The sequence below is a fragment of the Mauremys mutica genome, chromosome 1, assembly GCF_020497125.1.
Source record: "Mauremys mutica isolate MM-2020 ecotype Southern chromosome 1, ASM2049712v1, whole genome shotgun sequence".
Classification (NCBI taxonomy): Eukaryota; Metazoa; Chordata; order Testudines; family Geoemydidae; genus Mauremys; species Mauremys mutica.
The window spans coordinates 170,331,125-170,349,626 of record NC_059072.1 but is presented as its reverse complement, the minus strand read 5'-3'; the positions used below and the strand labels follow the sequence as shown (position 1 = coordinate 170,349,626).

At 39.8% G+C, this 18,502-nt stretch overlaps 1 protein-coding gene across 1 annotated transcript in view; it reads left to right on the top strand.

The window, feature by feature from the left end:
* Positions 1-18,502, top strand: part of LOC123366348 (Holliday junction recognition protein) — a 39,313-nt gene that overhangs the window by 3,516 nt on the left and 17,295 nt on the right. The window contains exons 4-6 of the mRNA XM_045009754.1: positions 1,286-1,313; positions 11,058-11,113; positions 14,312-14,369. Of these exons, the coding sequence (XP_044865689.1) occupies positions 1,286-1,313; positions 11,058-11,113; positions 14,312-14,369 (142 nt within the window). The remainder of the gene's footprint in view (positions 1-1,285; positions 1,314-11,057; positions 11,114-14,311; positions 14,370-18,502) is intronic.

Sequence of the window (18,502 nt, the reverse complement as noted above, 5' to 3'; positions counted from 1 at the left end):
AGTGCACAGCACTATGTTGGTGAGAGAGCTTCTCCTGCTGACATAGCTACCGCCGCTCGTTGGACATGGTTTAATTATGCGAATGAGAGAACTCTCTCCCACTGGCATAGAGCGGCTACCCGAAAGATCTTACAGTGGCACAGATGCATCGGTACAGCTCTGCTGCTGTAAGGTCTCTTGTGTAGACACAGCCTAAGTGTGCACATGCCAGGCTCAATTCTCTTCTTCCCTTATTGTTGTGGAAATTATATTACATGTGTTTCCTTTTTCCCTCTCTTTCTGCTCCACTCCATAAAAAACAAATACAGTCAAACCTCGCAATAACGCGCCCCGCTATAACACAAAATCGCATATAACGCGATCATAGGTTGGCTCCCCTTTAAGGCATAATACAGTACTCTACAGTACCAATGGTACAGTACCACTGTAAGGCATAATACAGTACTGTACAGTACCAACACCATGGCAGAAGAGAGAAGCTGCAGCCCCGCACCTGCTGGGGACAGAAAACTCCGGGGCTGCGAGCGCCGGTGCTTTCTGCCCCCGGCAGGTGCGGGGCCACGGCTTCTCTCCGGCTTCAAGAGGAGCCGGGGACAGAGAACTCCGGGGCTGCGGGCACCGGCTTCTCTCCCCTGCTGGGCACTAGGGGCACTAGGCGGTGCACATCACTGCACCGCTTTGGGGACCACTGACAAACTGATTGGTTTGAAACCCCGCCATACCGTGACCCTGCATTTAGCGCAATGGAAGTTTTTGGACCCCAAACATCGTGTTTATAGGGTGGTTTCACTGTATTGGCCCCCTCAGCAAATATATATTACAAACATTTTTTAAGAAACCAAACCTTCAGTCTTCTCCCAAATGCCTATTCTAAAACATGGGCCGTGTGGAGTGTCTTGAAGGTCAACAGATCTGGATTTTTTGAACTGGGTAGATTAAAAGAAAGAAGAGTGAATTTTTAGTCTTGAGGGACCCAAAGGAGAATGCTCTCTCCTTAGCTCTCTGATATACCAAGGTAGCTGCAGCTTGTGTGTCTTTGATTTCAACAGTAGCAGTATCGTGTGTGAGAGTGCTTCAGGTAAGATGATCCTAGGATATTCAGTGCTTTGTAGGTCAATAACCTCTTAGACTGCAACCAAAAGCTGTTGGGAATTGAGGTTGAATAGTACTTTAAAGAATCAGGGCCCTTATAAATAAATAAGCAAAGTAAATAAGTGTCTTGCAAAATAACTTACACTGTTCTAAGGTTCTTCTGACTCTTCTTTGTTTTTGTTTTTAATTGCAGAAGGCCACACAATGTCAAAAAACCAAAGGTAAATACATGTACTATATTTAATCTCTTTAAAAGCAAAATAAAAATACCGTATCACTATATATGTTGTTTTAGAAATATACATTTGGTTTTAATATGCAGTATAAGACTGAAGACATCAGATGTCTTCACCCCAGTAAATATTTTTTGCAGTGGTACTACTGGACATGTTAGTATGCCTTTTTTTAAAAAGCGTGAATTTTTTTTATTATTTTTTTTATTTTTTTTAAAGATTATCATTAGGGCTGTCAAGTGATTAAAAAAAGAATCTCGATTAATCGCGCTGTTAATAGAATACCATTTATTTAAATATTTTTGGATATTTCTCTACATTTTCAAATGTATTGATTTCAGTTACAGCATAGAATACAAAGTGTACAGTGCTCACTTTATATTTATTTTTTATTACAAGTATTTACACTGTAAAAAAACAAAAGAAATAGTATTTTTCAATTCACCTAATACAAGTACTATAGTGCAATCTTTTAATCATGGAAGTTGAATTTACAAATGTGGAATTATGTACAAAAAAACTGCATTCAAAAATAAAACAATGTAAAATTTTAGAGCCTGCAAGTCTACTCAGATCTACTTTTTGTTCAGCCAATCACTCAAACAGACAAGTTTGTTTGCCTTTGCAGGAGATAATGCTTCCCGCTTCTTGTTTACAATGTCACCTGAAAGTGAGAACAGGCGTTCTCTCATGGCACTGTTGTAGCCGGCATCACAAGACATTTACGTGCCAGATGTGCTAAAGATTCATATGTCCCTTCATGCTTTGACCACCATTCTGGGGGACATGCGTCCATGCCGATGACCAGTTCTGCTTGATAACAATCCAAAGCAGTGTGGACCGACACATGTTCATTTTAATTATCTGAGTCGGATGCCACCAGCAGAAGATTGATTTTCTTTTTCAATAGTTCGGATTCTATAGTTTCCGCATTGGAGTGTTGCTCTTTTAAGACTTCTGAAAGCATGCTGCACACATCGTCCCTCTCAGATTTTGGAAGACGCTTCAGATTCTTAAACCTTGGGTTGAGTGCTGTAGCTATCTTTAGAAATCTCACATTGGTAACTTCTTTGTGTTTAGTGAAATCTGCAGTGAAAGTGTTCTTAAAATGAACAATATGTGCTGGGTCATCACCCAAGACTGCTATAACATGAAATATATGGCAGAATACAGGTAAAACAGAGCAGGGGACTTATAATTTTCCCCCAAAGAGTTAAGTCACAAATGTAATTAACACATTTTTTTAGTGAGCGTCATCAGCATGGATGCATGTCCTCTGGAATGGTGGCCGAAGCATACAGGGGCATACGAATGTTTAGCATATGTGGCACATACAAAATTTTTACTCAATTTTTTAAAGTTGTACACACCAAAAAAATGCCAAAAAATGTGGCAGTGCCAGCTACAAAAGTGCCATGGAAATGCCTTTTCTCAATTTCTGGGTGACATTGTAAATAAGAAGAGGGCCCCATTATCTCCTATAAATGTAAAAAACTTCTTTGTCTTAGCGATTGGTTGAACAAGAAGGAAGACTGAGTGGACTTGTAGGCTCTAAAGTTTTACATTGTTTTGCTTTTGAGTGCAGTTATGTAACCAAAAAAAATCTACATTTGTAAATTGCACTTTCACGACAGATTGCACTACGGAACTTGTATGAGGTGAATTGAAAAATGCTATTTCTTTTATCATTTTTACAGTGCAAATATTTATAATAAAAAATAATACACACTTTGATTTCAATTACAACACAGAATACAATATATATGAAAATGTCGAGAAACATGCAAAGTATTTAATAAATTGGTATTCTAATGTTTAACAGTGCGTTTGAAATTGCGATTAATCATGATTAATTTTTTGAGTTAATCACGTGAGTTAACTGCTATTAATCTACAGCCCTACTTATCGTATACATTTTTACTATGGGATATTTTTTAAAAGTCCTGTTTTTAAGTCTGAACTCTTCAAAGTGCAGATTGTTAGTGAAGGGAGGCCAGACGAATGCTCCAAAAGGTTCAGAAATGTGGATTTTAAAAAAGCTTGAAATGAGTGCTTAAACGGTAGATGTGGTTGGTATCATTGCTTATTAAGATTGCCCAACACTTCCTGTTATAAGACCCTGTTTTCAGTTACTTATAGCAACCAAATCTTTCACATGCTGGATGTTTGCCTCAGGCTGAGTTTTGAAAAATTTCAGCCAAATTATTCAACAGTCGCTGCTCTCTGGCTGCCCAGCTCTGAAGACAATGCAGAAGTAAGGATGGCAATACTGTGACGCTCCCCGCCCCCTCCCCCCGCAACTCCCTTTTGGTTCAGGACCCCTCAATTTGAGAAACATTGGTCTCCCTGTGAAATCTGTATGGTATAGAGTAAAAGCACACAGAAGACCCGATTTCACGGGGGGGAGACCCGATTTCACGGTCCTTGATTTGTTTTTCATGGCCATGACTTTGGTTGGACCCTAGTCATCCTCATAGAGTGACTGAGCATGTTCCAGCTCAGGGCTATGCAGGCTAAGCAGGACGCTTCCTCTAATGGCTGCTCTGGGCCTAGGTGCTGCTGGATAAATCAGAGCAGGAATCTTGTCTCTTCTGTGCTTGTAGGGACCCCTCCCACCTGTTAGCACTCAGACAGCATGGAGGAGGAAGCAGTCTGATTTTAATGCAAAGAGAACAAAAGCTGTACAGGGGGGAAGGCGAGGAGTAAATTGAAACAAATTGTTTGGTGAAACTGTGACTGGAGGGAGTGAGGGAGAGAAGCTGGGATTGAGGATAGTGGGGGTAATGGCGACTAGGACTGGTTGGTCATGGAGATTAAGACTGGGAGGGGGTGGGGGATGGGCTTCTGGGAACTGGTAGGTGGGACGGATGGGGTCACTGAAATTGGATGAGGAGCTGAAGGGGAGCGGGGACACTGGGACAGGCTGGTCTAGGAGACAGTCACTAAGAAACAGTGGGGGAAGAGAATAGGGGTGTGGTGGGAAGACAGATTTAGGGTATGTCTACACTATGGGATTATTCCGATTTTACAGAAACTGGTTTTTTAAAACATTGTATAAAGTCAAGTGCACGCGGCCACACTAAACACATTAATTCGGCGGTGTGCGTCCATGTACTGAGGCTAGCGTCGATTTCTGGAGCATTGCACTGTGGGTAGCTATCCCGTAGCTATCCCACAGTTCCCGCAGTCTCCCCCGCCCATTGGAATTCTGGGTTGAGATCCCAATGCATGATGGGGCAAAAACAGTGTCGTGGGTGATTCTGGGTAAATGTCGTCACTCAATCCTTCCTCCATGAAAGCAACGGCAGACAATCATTTCGCGTCCTTTTTCCCTGGATTGCCCTGTCAGACGCCATAGCATGGCAACCATGGAACCTGTTTTGCCTTTTGTCACTGTCACCGTATGTGTACTGGACGCTGCTGACAGACACGGTACTGCAGTGCTACACAGCAGCATGCATTTGCCTTTGCAAGGTAGCAGAGACGGTTACCATCCCTATTGCACCATCTGCCATTGTAAATTGGCGATGAGATGATGGTTATCAGTCATTTTGCACCGTTTGCAATTGGAAATTGGGGATGACGGTTATCAATCTTTTTGTACCGTCTGCTGCTATCATAGGGGCGCATGGACAAAAATGGGAATGACTCCCCGGGTCATTCCCTTCTTTATGTTTTGTCTAAAAATAGAGTCAGTCCTGCCTAGAATATGAGGCAAGTGTACTAGAGAACCAGAGAGCACAGCTGCTCCGGGTCAGAGCCCCAGAGATCCCGCAGAAATGATGAGCTGCATGCCATTCTAGGGGGTGCCCCTGCAACAACCCCACCCGTTGCTTCCCTCCTCCCCCAACCCTCCTGGGCTACCATGGCAGTGTCCCCCCACTTGTGTGATAAAGTAATAAAGAATGCAGAAATAAGAAACACTGAGTTTTTAGTGAGATAAAATGGGGGGGAGGCAGCCTCCAGCTGCTATGATAGTCCAGGGAGTACAGAATCTTCTTTAGACATGAAAGGGGGTGGGGGGGGCTGATGGAGCTCAGCCTCCAGCTGCTATGATGAGGATGGTTACCAAGCCTTTTGTACCGTCTGCCGGGAATGACCGGGAGTCATTCCCATTTTTACCCAGGCGCTCCCGGCCGACCTCACTGAGGCCAGCCAGGAGCACTCACGGGCTGATGATGATGATGGCTACCAGTCATTTTGTACCATCTGCCACCGGGAAGGAGATGCTGGTGTTCAGCACTGCAGCACCCAGTCTACCAGCAGCATGCAGTAGACATAGGGTGACATTGAAAAAAGGCAAGAAACGATTTTTTTTCCCTTTTCTTTCGGCGGGGGGAGAAGGGTGTAAATTGACAACATACACCCTGAAACACCCGGGAAAATGTTTTTGACCCTTCAGGCATTGGGAGCTCAGCCAAGAATGCAAATGCTTTTCGGACACTGCGGGGACTGTGGGATAGCTGGAGTCCTCAGTACCCCCCTCCCTCCCTCCATGAGCGTCCATTTGATTCTTTGGCTTTCCGTTACGCTTGTCACGCAGCACTGTGCTGAGTCCCTGCTGTGGCCTCTGTCTATCATAGCCTGGAGATTTTTTCAAATGCTTTGCCATTTCGTCTTCTGTAACGGAGCTCTGATAGAACAGATTTGTCTCCCCATACAACGATCAGATCCAGTATCTCCCATACGGTCCATGCTGGAGCTCTTTTTGGATTTGGGACTGCATCGCCACCCGTGCTGATCAGAGCTCCATGCTGGGCAAACAGGAAATGAAATTCAAAAGTTCGCGGGGCTTTTCCTGTCTACCTGGCCAGTGCATCCAAGTTCAGATCGCTTTCCAGAGCGGTCACAATGGTGCACTGTGGGATACCGCCCGGAGGCCAATACCATCGAATTGCGGCCACACTAACCCTAATCTGACATGGCAATACCGATTTCAGCGCTACTCCTCTTGTTGGGGAGGAGTACAGAAATTGGTTTAAAGAGCCCTTTATATCGATATAAAGGGCTTCATTGTGTGGACGGGTGCAGGGTTAATTCGGTTTAACGCTGCTAAATTCGGTTTAAACGCGTAGTGTAGACCAGGCCTTAGATTGTATGAGGAGGGAGACTAGGACTGACTGGGCAAGGAGAGTGGGACTAGGATGTGACGCCTTAGGGGTGGGGACTTGGGCTGGATAAGCAGGGAGAAAGGGCCCGGACCAGGAGCCACAGGTGGGCAAGAGACAGGGCTGGAATAGACAGGTTGGAGGGGATAAGGCAGAAGGGGTCAAACTTTTTGGGGAGAGGGGAAATGTGTTGTATTCTGTGTTGAAATTGAAATTTAATATATTTGAAAATGTAGAAAACATCCAAAAATCTTTTAATAAATGGTATTATTATTTAACAGTGCAATTAATCATGCAATTGATTTTTTTAATTGCACAGTTAATCACGATTAATTTTTTTAATTGCTTGACAGCCCTAATACAAATACATAAACAAAGAGGAAAAACTGGAAAATTATTTTTTTGCCTCAGAACAAAAGCAGAGAAACATCCATGCCGTCCATCCATTTTTGATAACAAGTGTAAAGTATTTCTTGCTTAGGAGGACTTAAGACTAGCATAACTAAATTAAAAATGATTCTGCTATAGGGCTTACTTTAATAAAATAGAAAAAAAACAGAAGGTGTGAAGTGTTTTTTCTTCAACATGGCTTTGCATACAATAAAGATGATGAGATTTAAAAGTAGTTCAAATCAAGTCTTTAGAATACTAAAAAACAAAACAAAAAACCCAACAAATAAATTTATTTGGTATTAATTCCAATGCCATTAGCACATAGCAGTGCTAGGGTCAAATCCAGAGCTTAAGGCAAAGACTTCCCAGTGCAGAGACATCAAATGCTATCTTTTGAAGTCTCCATTGCAGGCTGTTCAACTGTCTGAATTTCATTCCACTACCTAAGAATATGTTTTAATTACCATTCTTCCCCCTCCCCCGTCAACATATACACATACTATTATAAAATTAGAAAGTTAAGAGGTGTGATCAAATGACTTCAGTGGTCTTTGGATCAAGCCTACAGTTAACATGCTAGACACCTGTTTTCAGGGAGAATTTCTATTACACCATCTGATTTATGAATACTGCTCTTGTGCTCACACCTGAGCCATATAAACAATACACTTTTTTAAACCCTCTTCCCCCATCATTTGAATGTAATTACATCAGCTGAACTTGATAGTAAAGGATAAGTGTTACATTTAAAGAAAAAGACCCTCAACCCTAAAGGATAGTTGACCCCAACATCCTTTTGTTTTGCTATCTACATTCATTCCCCATCCAAGAGTCCACCTTTAACCCAGTCTAACAATATATTAACAAAGAAAAACCTAACCAAACCAAAACCGCCCCTATGTTCAAAGAACATTCAGGATGCAAAGACAAGCATCAGTAGTTGGAAAAAAATAATCATGATTAATCGCACTGCTAAACAATAATAGAATACCATTTATTTTAATATTTTTGGATGTTTTCTACATTTTCAAATATATTAATTTCAATTTCAACACAATACAAAGTGTACAGTGGGGGTAGGAGGACCAAGGAAGGAATGTATTAAACTCCAGGCAGGATGATATTTCTGTGGTGTTTAACATATAGTCCAAATTTTTCCTTACCTAAATAAAGGGGATGTTTTGTTCCAGTTTCAAACAAACAAAAAAAATCCCTCTGTGATGTTTAATGGATTTTGCTCTATAGGGACAAAAGCAGAAATTTGGTTGATCTGACTATCCTTGTTGCTTCCCAATAGCACAGTTAAGTTGGGGGTAATGTAACCCTGAATCAGCATTTTAAAAATAAAATATATTGCTAAAAGATATTTGCAATGCCCTGTAGATGTGCAGCATGTTCACAAAGTCAGCAAGATGTGATCCCTGGCCCAAAGAGCTTACAAGCTAATTCTGCAAACATCATAAACTCATGGGTTTAACTTTATGCATGCGAGTAATCCCATCATCGTCTTGTTTGGTCCTCCTCCGCTTATCATTCCATATGCATTTCTCTAAGGCCTCATCCGGCAAACTTCTAGGCATGAAGTTAGTCCCAGTGGGACTACTTGTATGTGTAAAATTGAACACAATGAATAAATATTTGCAGGATCCCCATATGCGTAATTTAAGAAGCCAAAAGGTTTTTCCCTATCATAATAAAAATAAATAATGCTTTGATCTTTGACTAACCTCGGTTTATCTAGAAACAGACTTGAAGCAGTTAAAGTAAAAGCAACAAATTTTGCCTTCTGCAGGAACTTTTTTTTTTACCATGTCAAACATGAATGGGTAGCTTTAGACTGGTTATACATATTTTTATTATACAGAATGTTTCCATTTTTTGCAGACCAATTGTATCATATGTGCTCTGTCATGAGAAGACATAAGCACTACAGTTTTAGTACCAGCAGATTAGGAAGATTTATGTACAGGACTTTTATTAGGTATCCTTAGTTCTAGAGAGGAGAATCAAATTCTTGCTAATAGTATAATAATGTCAGACTGAGTTAATTATTCCCCCCTCCCCTCTCCCGCCTCTGGTGCACATCAAAAGCATGTCCCATGTATATATATTAGAGACTGTACTACTATTGAGAAACTAGATCCTGTTTTACAATATAACAAGGAGCTATCCTTGTTTAAGATGCTTATTAGTATTATTTAGTTCTGTTTCCAAAGCCAAAGGCTTTTTCTTCATATTTTCAGATTTCTTCTCAACTACTTCAAATCAGTTTTCAGTCTGAGAAATTTTATTAAGGACAGTATCTAGTTTAGTATCAAGAATCAAATTACCCTTCAAGAGTATTCACAGCTGTAAATACAAATTAAACAAAGTTAGCGTCGGATGTAATCACCGGTTTTAAGGAAATTTGATTATTTTTTTTAATCAGGCTGAGTGCTTCTGGTGCACTAATAAGCTAAGGGAGAAGATGGCGGGGACTGAAGCACAAAGTAAAATCTTTCACTGGATTCTTAAAGGAGGAAAAAGCATGGAGCACATTTTAGACTCTTTTTATAACCACAGATGCTGTTAAGGTCTTTACATTTGTTTTGCTTCTTATGAAAGAAAAATAAAATTAAAATATAGGGATGGAGACAAGTGCCCCCTTAAGCCAAGGAGGGCAAGCACAATTTGTAAAGGAAGAAACTGTTCTAAGATGGGCTGCCCAAAATATACCAGAAAGATATGAAGCACTTAAAGCAGCTCCTGAAGTAGCAGGTGGGGAAAAAAACCCAAACTTCCCTGCTACCCCTTCAAAATACACAGAAAACTGCCTCCCCTCTTCCTCTTCGACTCTCAAAGACAGTACCAGGAAATGTAGACAGAGGATATCCACTTTCTGGTGTCACTTGAGGGAGTACGTGGGAAGAGTATAGCAGCTCAAACTGATGTGTGCATGTGGAGGTGTCGCTCCCTGGTTCAGTCATGGCATATTTGACAGTTGCAAGATAGTACTGGTGAAGCAGTCCGGGAAGGGTCAGATCTGGGAACACCAGCAGAGCTATTTTGTGTAAATAGTGTTCATTTAATGCAGTGCTGTGTTTAAGGCAGGTATCTGGAGCAGGCAAAAGGCAAAATAAAAAAGTTACTTGAAACTAGACATGTATATTTTTGATACTCTATTTTTCCTTATGTATTACTAAAAAATGTAGCTCTAAATCATCTCCTTCCTTGCTTTTTAGCACATTTTTGGGCACTATGTAAATAATCCACACAAAGAACACAGAAGAAGGCATGCTGCATCTCATTAGAACATTATAAATGGTTTTAACAGTATTTGCAACTCGTAATCAGTAATTATTAGTTATAAGTGGAATAAATATTTATCTACCTAAAAGAGCAAATTAATGACTGTAGTGTAAGCCTTGTAAATCTTTTTGCTTAAAAGAGAAATTCTTATGCTTTGAATGTAATTTCCAGTATTTACAGCATGCATTTTTTTGGTGTGTACAACTTTAAAAAATTGAGTAAAAATGTTCAGGAACCAATGCTTATGGGAAAGCTTCATAGCTGGAAGGGATTATGCAAAAGTCCAGAACTACTGGGATGACTTCTAGAGGTATAAAGGGCAGTTTAGCACCAAACTATACTTGTTCCCCTGAAAATCTGTCCCCCTAACATTTAAGAATGTTAATCATTCATTTTGGGTAACTTGTATATTTTAAAGGCAGATATTAGTTGTACTGTATAGAAATAGGCTCTGATCCTGCAAACACTTAAGTGTTTGTATAACTTGATTTGTGTATACTCCCAATGAGGTTAATAGAACTACTCACATAAATAAAGTTAAGACAGTTGCTTAAGTATTGTATTGTATTGGGTCTCTCGAGATTAGCAGTGTTTTACAAATAGTTTGAAGTTGTCTATTAGAGAGGCTTTTGAGTATCTGTCTAAAAGCATCGGGTGAGATCTACAGCTGATCTAATGAACATAGTATCACTGAAGTCAATGAAGCTATGCCAATTTATGTTGGGTGAAAATCTGACTTGTCGTGTCTTTCTTTCTTTCTTTCTTTGTGTGCTGAATTTGTCAAACCTTTCCAGAGTTTACTTATTTAGAAAATACTTTAATTAAAAATATTTATGTGTAAATGAGGAATTAGTTAAATTAGTTTTTGGATGCAAATCTAACACTTATTTGCAATATGTCACATTCTAAAAGAGAGGTCTTTTTTTCATACCTTCTAATTAAGAAACACGAAAGCAATGGATCTCTGATTTTGAAGATGAAGATTTAAAAGTACATCAGGTATGGACACCATAAAGTTTTCTGGCAAATGTGAATGTGTTAGACATTAATGTATGACTATGTAAATATAATTACTATGTTTTTCTTCCTGCAGGATTCTGTATGATTTTTATAATAGCCTAACTTAAAATAAGTGTGAATTATTGAATTAAATTGCCATGCTGTCTAATACAGACCCTCATTTTTTCAAAAGGTTTTACCGTTTTCTTCCTTGTCTACTATGGTATTCCACTTTGGTTCAGTCATTGTATATTTGAATTTTTGCAAAGGGTTTGCAACAGTGCATCTCCTTCAAAAATTGTCCATATAGTTCCCCAGGTGTTGAATGCACATGCCTCCTTTGTGGCTAGTTGCATCCTTTTTAGAAGAGCTCTTACTGTTAGTATGTGCATATTCCTTCGTGGATTGAAACAGAATTTATTCTCATAGTTACTGTGATCATCTAATTTACTTTTTCTGTCTTTAAAGCAATGGAGCAACTGGCTGTGGCCTGCAGTTGGTATGGGTTTTGTGCCTTACCATACCCTTATCAGCTGTATCCCCCATCTGCCATCAAGATGAGTTTGAGGCTTCATTTTATCTGTGCTGAGGCACAATGGTTTCTAATTGCATTACTTGGTGCAGTGGAGCCCAGATTATGTCAAACTCGATCTAATGTGCCCTTGCATTTGGTGCACCCCACGTCATACAGAAGTTCAACTAAACTGTACTACTTAGGTGTCTAGCCCTGATGTAACTGGGCCTCAAGCTTTTTAATAAATGTTCACAGTTTAACAGAAGGGTTGCAGGGGCTCCTTGCGCAGCTGCAGGGCCAATGACATTGCAGGCACAAGTTGCAAGGAAGGCTGCGGTCTTAGTGGAGAATGAGCAGAGACACCCCCCCACCCCACCCCAAAACCACAGGAAGGAGAGCGAGCCCCTGACTGCAAGGAGGCCACCCTGCTTCTGAACAGCTCCTCCAATGGAGTGGCCTGCACACTCCCAGCTGGTGAATGAGTGAGTGGGACTGTAACAGCAGGGCTGCAGAGAGCTTCCTGTGGGGCTGGGATACTGGACCCTATGGGCATAAGGTGTGGGGGAGACTTCATTTGCTAACTGCAATGGACGGATATGTTTTTCAGCCATATCTGTGCATCAGGTGACATCAGTGTTTACTAACAACTGAATCCTGCTAAGCTTAAGTCATCTGGCAGGCTGAGGCTTTTATGGGTAGGGTAAAGCTGGAAAGCCTGTGAGCAGTATGGTCCATAGAGCAGTTATCGTCTTTTTCTCTGGTTAGAGCTCTCAACAATATTGGAAAATTATATTTGGACCTTGGTATTGGTCACCATTGTTCTAAAGTGGGATGGGAGTTTTTTAAGCCTGTTCTTACTATTTTTAAAAGTGTACTATAATCTTCTTTCCTCTTGTACTGCACATATTGACAGTTATATTTTTTATTTCACTTTTTATAGAGAAATGTATGTTGTTTATATGAAAGGCTGTATAGAAATAGTCTTTTGTATTATGTCTTCTGTAACTATCTTTGTCCATCATGTGATTATCTCCTACCTACTGTGCTGTGGATATATGAACATCTGCTGAATCCCAGCCTCTGTTTTAAATTAATCTAAAGTGAAAGAGCTATTTCTTGTGGGCTTTGAAACCTACAGAGGGGGTTGTTTTTTTTCCAATTTGAAGACAGGTTTTTTTAACCTTACTTATGTTTTCAGTTGTAAACTCTACAGGCTTTTTAAGGGTTAGTTGCTTTTGGGACTTGCTCCTTCTCAGGATCAAATGTGAAACAGTACCAGAAATTCAGTATGGCAGGCTTCATGGGTTTGTTGCGCCTTTTAAGTAATGACGTTGTTTTTCTAGTTATTTGTCTCAAGTTCCTGAAAGTTTTTTGTCTGTCTGCATTTTGCTGTTGTATTCAGTCCAAAGTGCATTTTTGAATTAGATAGAAAAATAGTGTTTTACCAGAGTTCTTTAAGAACCTTGTTGCAAGATGTCAATTGAAAATATGTAGAAAAAGCTATTAGTCTGTATCAGTATCCTTTGCATTGAATTGTAAAAAGTTACTAAAAAAATTGACTCTGAAATTTTCTCTGCTGAAACCTTTTTAGTAAACCGTTAAGGGCCTCATCTGCATACATTGTGATTTATTGCCATTGGCTCCAATTATTTCATTGAGTGCAGGATCAAACCCCTACATTCTGGGGAATATTAATATAGTGTTAAGAAAATTATTTGCAGATAACCAGTCCCTTTCTTTGTGTAAGTAGAGAACTTCATTTGACTCTCTCTATAATGTAATAGTATCTGCAGTAAAGTTAATCAGTCTTGCAAATTTCTGTTTTCCTGTGGCACACAACTGTAATTGACAGGAAAATAAGATCTCTGTTCTTTTCATTATCCTTCTCATAATAGAGGATGAGGGAGTAAACTTTTTTTCTCAGCTGGTAAACTTCCATGACCATTTTGCAAGGCAGCCTTCATATAAACACTTTAAAAAGCCTCTGTAGTTAAGTAACCTCAAGTGCGGTACTACTTTGAAACTAGGTGACTCTGCTCTTGCATCTACTCCGCGAATAACATTGCGATGAAGATTAGTTGTCTCTGCATGACACCAGATGAAATGTTCTCAGTTTATAAGTATATGTTGTTTTCCTTAATTGCCAGGTCTACAAACTCAACATGGAATCTGAAGCTCAAACTGGATTTTTTTGTTTGTTTTGGCTCATAGATTACCTACAATAAAGATACAGCAATCAAAATTCTTTTAGCTATTCTATTAAACTAATCTATCTGATCCCCATCACTATATCATTGTTGTGCTGTTATATTGTTCCCCTGAAAATTTCTCCCCCTAACATTTAAGAATGTTAATCATTCGTTTTGGGCAACTTATATATTTTAAAGGCAAATAAAAAAACCGAGTACACACTAGCTTCCTCTCACAGTTATGTTGGCTCTCAGGGAATAAAAGGAGGAAAAAGTAGTAAAAAACCTGAGTATTCAGCTGAGAGTCAAGAATAGGCTGTAGGAGCAGTTTTGTTGCTTAAGATTCCATTTTGACATAGTCATTTTCACAAGAGAATTGAGTTTTTCAGCAGTAACAGTGGAACTAATGACAAAGGGAATTTGAGTAGTCCAGATTATTAGAGCTAAACTGCTACTAGTTCTTGTGACTTTGTTCATGTGTGTTTTTATTTCAAGGAACCTGCTAGGAAATCCTTTATAGACTCCTATGAAGAGATTCAAGTTGCTGACACAGGTAAGATTTCAAAAAAGTTATTATACTTGCCATTAGAATTTATTAGTTTAAAATGCATGGAAGTCCTGCTAGTTGCTATTTTTCCAAAATAATTAAAATGATGAGTTTAGTCTGGGTCTGCTTTTTACACTCTTAATATGTTATAGCTGAAGTATTGATTAGGGACCATATGAGACTGCAACATTGCTAATGCTGACCAGTGCAATATTCGTGTTCTTGGTTAGACCCTAGCACAGAAGTGACTGGTATGGCAGGCAAGAAGAGCTCTGTGTAAGCTCAAAAGCTTGTCTGTCTCTCACCAACAGAAGTTGGTCCAATAAAAGATAGTACCTCATCCACCTTGTCGCTCTAAGTCTGAAATAGGTTCGTTTGCCTTTGTCTGCCATTTCTATAAATCAAAAGGGGGAGAAAGAATGAAAGCTTGTACTGCAAAGTAGAAATGAGTGGTTTACTATTATTATTTGGTTTGGTTTGGTTGGTTTGTATCACCATAGTGCCTAAGAGGTTTGTACCAGAAAGGCATGGGGAGTAATTTTAATCGACATGCAAGTGAAATCATTGAACTGAGCCATCATAATGTGTCTGCAAGAGAGACCAGGATTTCTGCAACTGTTGGCACAGTCTCCATTTCAAACTTCTGAAAATGTTTTGTGTTCCTGACTGACTTATTAATTGATCATGACACTTGTGTTAATACTGTTGTCTTCAAATAGCTGTGTTCTGAATGGCATTACACAACTTGTATACTTCAGATTAGATTTTTTTTTTCTCTCCATAAAAGTAAGATTTGGGCCTTTGAGTAAGGTAATGGTTGGTAATGTGCTATGTATAACTCGTATCACAAGCAGTCTGATTAGTTGGTGCATAATCTCTTTGGTATAATTATTTACTGAAAATGAAACTTCACCATAAGTAGTTTCCTACCAAATTCATGGTCCATTTTGGTCAATTTCACGGTCATAGGTTTTTAAAAATCATACATTTCATGATTTCAGCTATTCAAATCTGAAATTTCACAGTGTTGTAATTGTAGGGTCCTGACCCAAAAAGTAGTTGTGTGTGGTGAGGGGGTCATGAGGTTATTGTAGGGAGGGTACTGCTACCCTTACTTCTGTACTGCTGCTGGTGGCAGTGCTGCCTTCAGAGCTGGGCAGCTGGAGAGCGGCAGCTGCTGGCCAGGAGCCCAATTCTGAAGGCAGAGCTGCCACCTACAGAGCTGGGCCCTCAGTCAACAGCCGCCACTCTCTGGCCACCCAGCTCTGAAGGCAGCAGCACAGAAGTAAGGGTTGCATGGCGTGGTATTACCACCCTTACTTCTGCGCTGCTGCTGCTGGCAGGGCACTGCCGTCAGAACTGGGTGCCTGGCCACCAGCTGCCGCTTTCCAGCCACCCAGCTCTGACAGCAGCGCAGTAGTAATTGTGGCAAAACCGTGCCCCCCTCCCCCTCTAAAATAACCTTGTGATTCCCCCTGCACAACCTTTTGGGTCAGGACCCCCAATTTGAGAAACGCTGGTCTCCCCTGTGAAATCTGTGTAATATAGAGTAAAATCACACAAAAGACCAGAATTCACCGGGGGAGACCAGATTTCACGGTCCATGATGCGTTTTTCATGTCTGTGATTTTGGTAGGGCCCTATCCATAAGCATATCGTAGCATATCTCTTAAAATACCCCTCTGCATTTATCTGTCAATGGAAAACAACTATTTCAAGATGTGACATTTCTGACAATTAAATGGACAGTCACATTAGTTTTTTTTAAATGTCCGTATCTGCCTCTGCTCAGCATATTCTTACTCATGGGATGTTATGGCTGCTGTAGCTCAGATGGTGGAAACTTCTAATAGCAAGGCCTGTTAAAGCATTCATGCCGCCTCCTACTCTAATGTTCTGAGAGCAAGGCTTTAAAAGGGGGCATGGCAGACTCATTTCCTTCCAACTGCAGCATCAGATGGATGTAAACCTCCATTAATCTAGATCCTTCACCTAGATGATTATAGTGCTTTAGCTTTGTGTAGTTTACTGCTTTATAGTTGTGTTAGTCTTGGCTTAAGTTTGTGATTTAAGGAAAGTTTTGTTCTTAGTGAACTTTATAGAGACTTTGGTTCTGACTACTGGCTCCATGGTGGATCCAAAGGCAAAGATACTTGGCTTTAAAGTGTCTAGCAGTCTTCCAAGCATTGGATGTCCATACTAGATGATTGGTATGTCATGGAGAGAGTCATTCTTCTTCAGAATACTTTGTCTGCAGCACACTTACCCTGAGAGCATGCAAGGAGTGCAACAGCAGACTAAGCCCTATTGCTTCAAAAAGCTTTAATAGGTAAGCTGCTCAGATCCGACACCACAAAGGGATCTGATGATAATGCAAAAAGACCAGTATTGATGCTGGAAAGTTTTGGCTCTCAGAAGACCACAATGCGAAAAGCACTGGGTTCAGCCCTGGGATCCAGTTACAAAACTGCTTTGCAATTGGCTCCTAAATCATCGGATTCAACTTTGAAGCACTTACTTCTCAGCCCTGTGTGAGAGAGGCAGACAGGGAAACTGTCTTGGTTCCAAAGAAGGTAGTATGGGACAAAAAGACTTCTGTTACCAGGACTAACAGAGAGGGAGGGAGAGAGAGACACTCCTCAGGTCCATTAGAGCAGGATCAGAAAATAATGGATCCCAAACCAAAAGCTAGGATTTCAGATCGGCAGGGTAGATTTGATTTTAAATCAAATTGATTTAAATCACTAGTCAGGAAGACTCGATTTAATCATGGTTTTATACATAATAGTGCATTGTTGGTTGTTATAACCTTAATACATATATTTCACAACTCAGAGATAGATGTAGGTTTCATTTTTAGAAGGTGCACATTATACATTTTTTAGTGATTTATTTTGAAAACTTTTCAAATTAGTTTTACAGCTATATCAGAAAATGAATGATTGTTTAGTTATTTCATTTACCAAAGGTAATTGAAGCAGATTTTTATGAAGTCCATTGGGAGGCAAACTATCTCCAATTCAACAGGTTAATCATTAATATTTGGAGGATTTTCTTGCCATGCTGTATTAGGAGGAGAACATCACCAGACAGACATTTAAATTGTTTTATTTAACTAAAACAATGTTATGTATTCTGGATTTTTTTCTTCAACACCAAACATAATACTTTAACAAAACAATTATATGTCCCTCGCTTCTCACATTTATCTCCAAACTTCTTTTCCTTGTCCAGACCTATTCCGCCCCCAACAATCTTTTATTCATTGAACTTTTTGAAACTTTTCACTTTTAGAGAGAGGTAAGGGATTGACTCTGTATACAAATTTGCAGAGGTACAATAGAGTTGAGGTCTGTTATTTCTCATCTCTATATATTATTTATTTTAAAACAGTTTTGCGGTTAACAAGCATATTACCTCTGGAGACACAAATCCACAGTTTGAGAACTGCAAAACTAAGCATCTCTGATGGTATCTTCTAGACTGAGCACTGAGTCCCAGTGGGTAGATAGAAAGATTAACCTAAATAATCTATACAGATGCCTGTGGAACCCATAAGATTGGGTCCCTAATCTATGAACTATTGGAACTCATTTACAAAACTTTTCTTAACATTTACATGAATACTATAGAATTAGAATTTATAATCTCTATTCCATGATGAGATACCTTTGAGCTATAATGTGTCTTAATTAAAACTATCTTTAGATCGGTTTTTTTCCTCAAAAAGCATTTTATCAAAAAAATCTGATTTATTTATTTTTTATTTAAAAAAAAAAAGTCACTGATTTTTATCCACCCTGCAAATCGGTACATCTAAGGATCCCCCAGCTCAGAAGATTGCATTGGATCCAAAGAAAGTTCCTGAACTGTTGATAGCCTCATCACCAGTACTCTCAGCTTCTTCTGTCATGGTTTTAGATCAAGTGCATCACACAGGTTCACAGTCAGATCATTTCCTGGATCTGCAAGATACATTGCCTAGAAGGGAAATGAGAAAAAACCTCTTGCACTTCTCACAACTCTCCACCTGAGAAAGCAAGGTTAGAAGACTTGGTTGATGTTCCCTGAACACTGGATAAGGTATTGAATGCCCATGAGTCGGAATATGCAGAGGACATTTGAAGAAAGAAAAACAG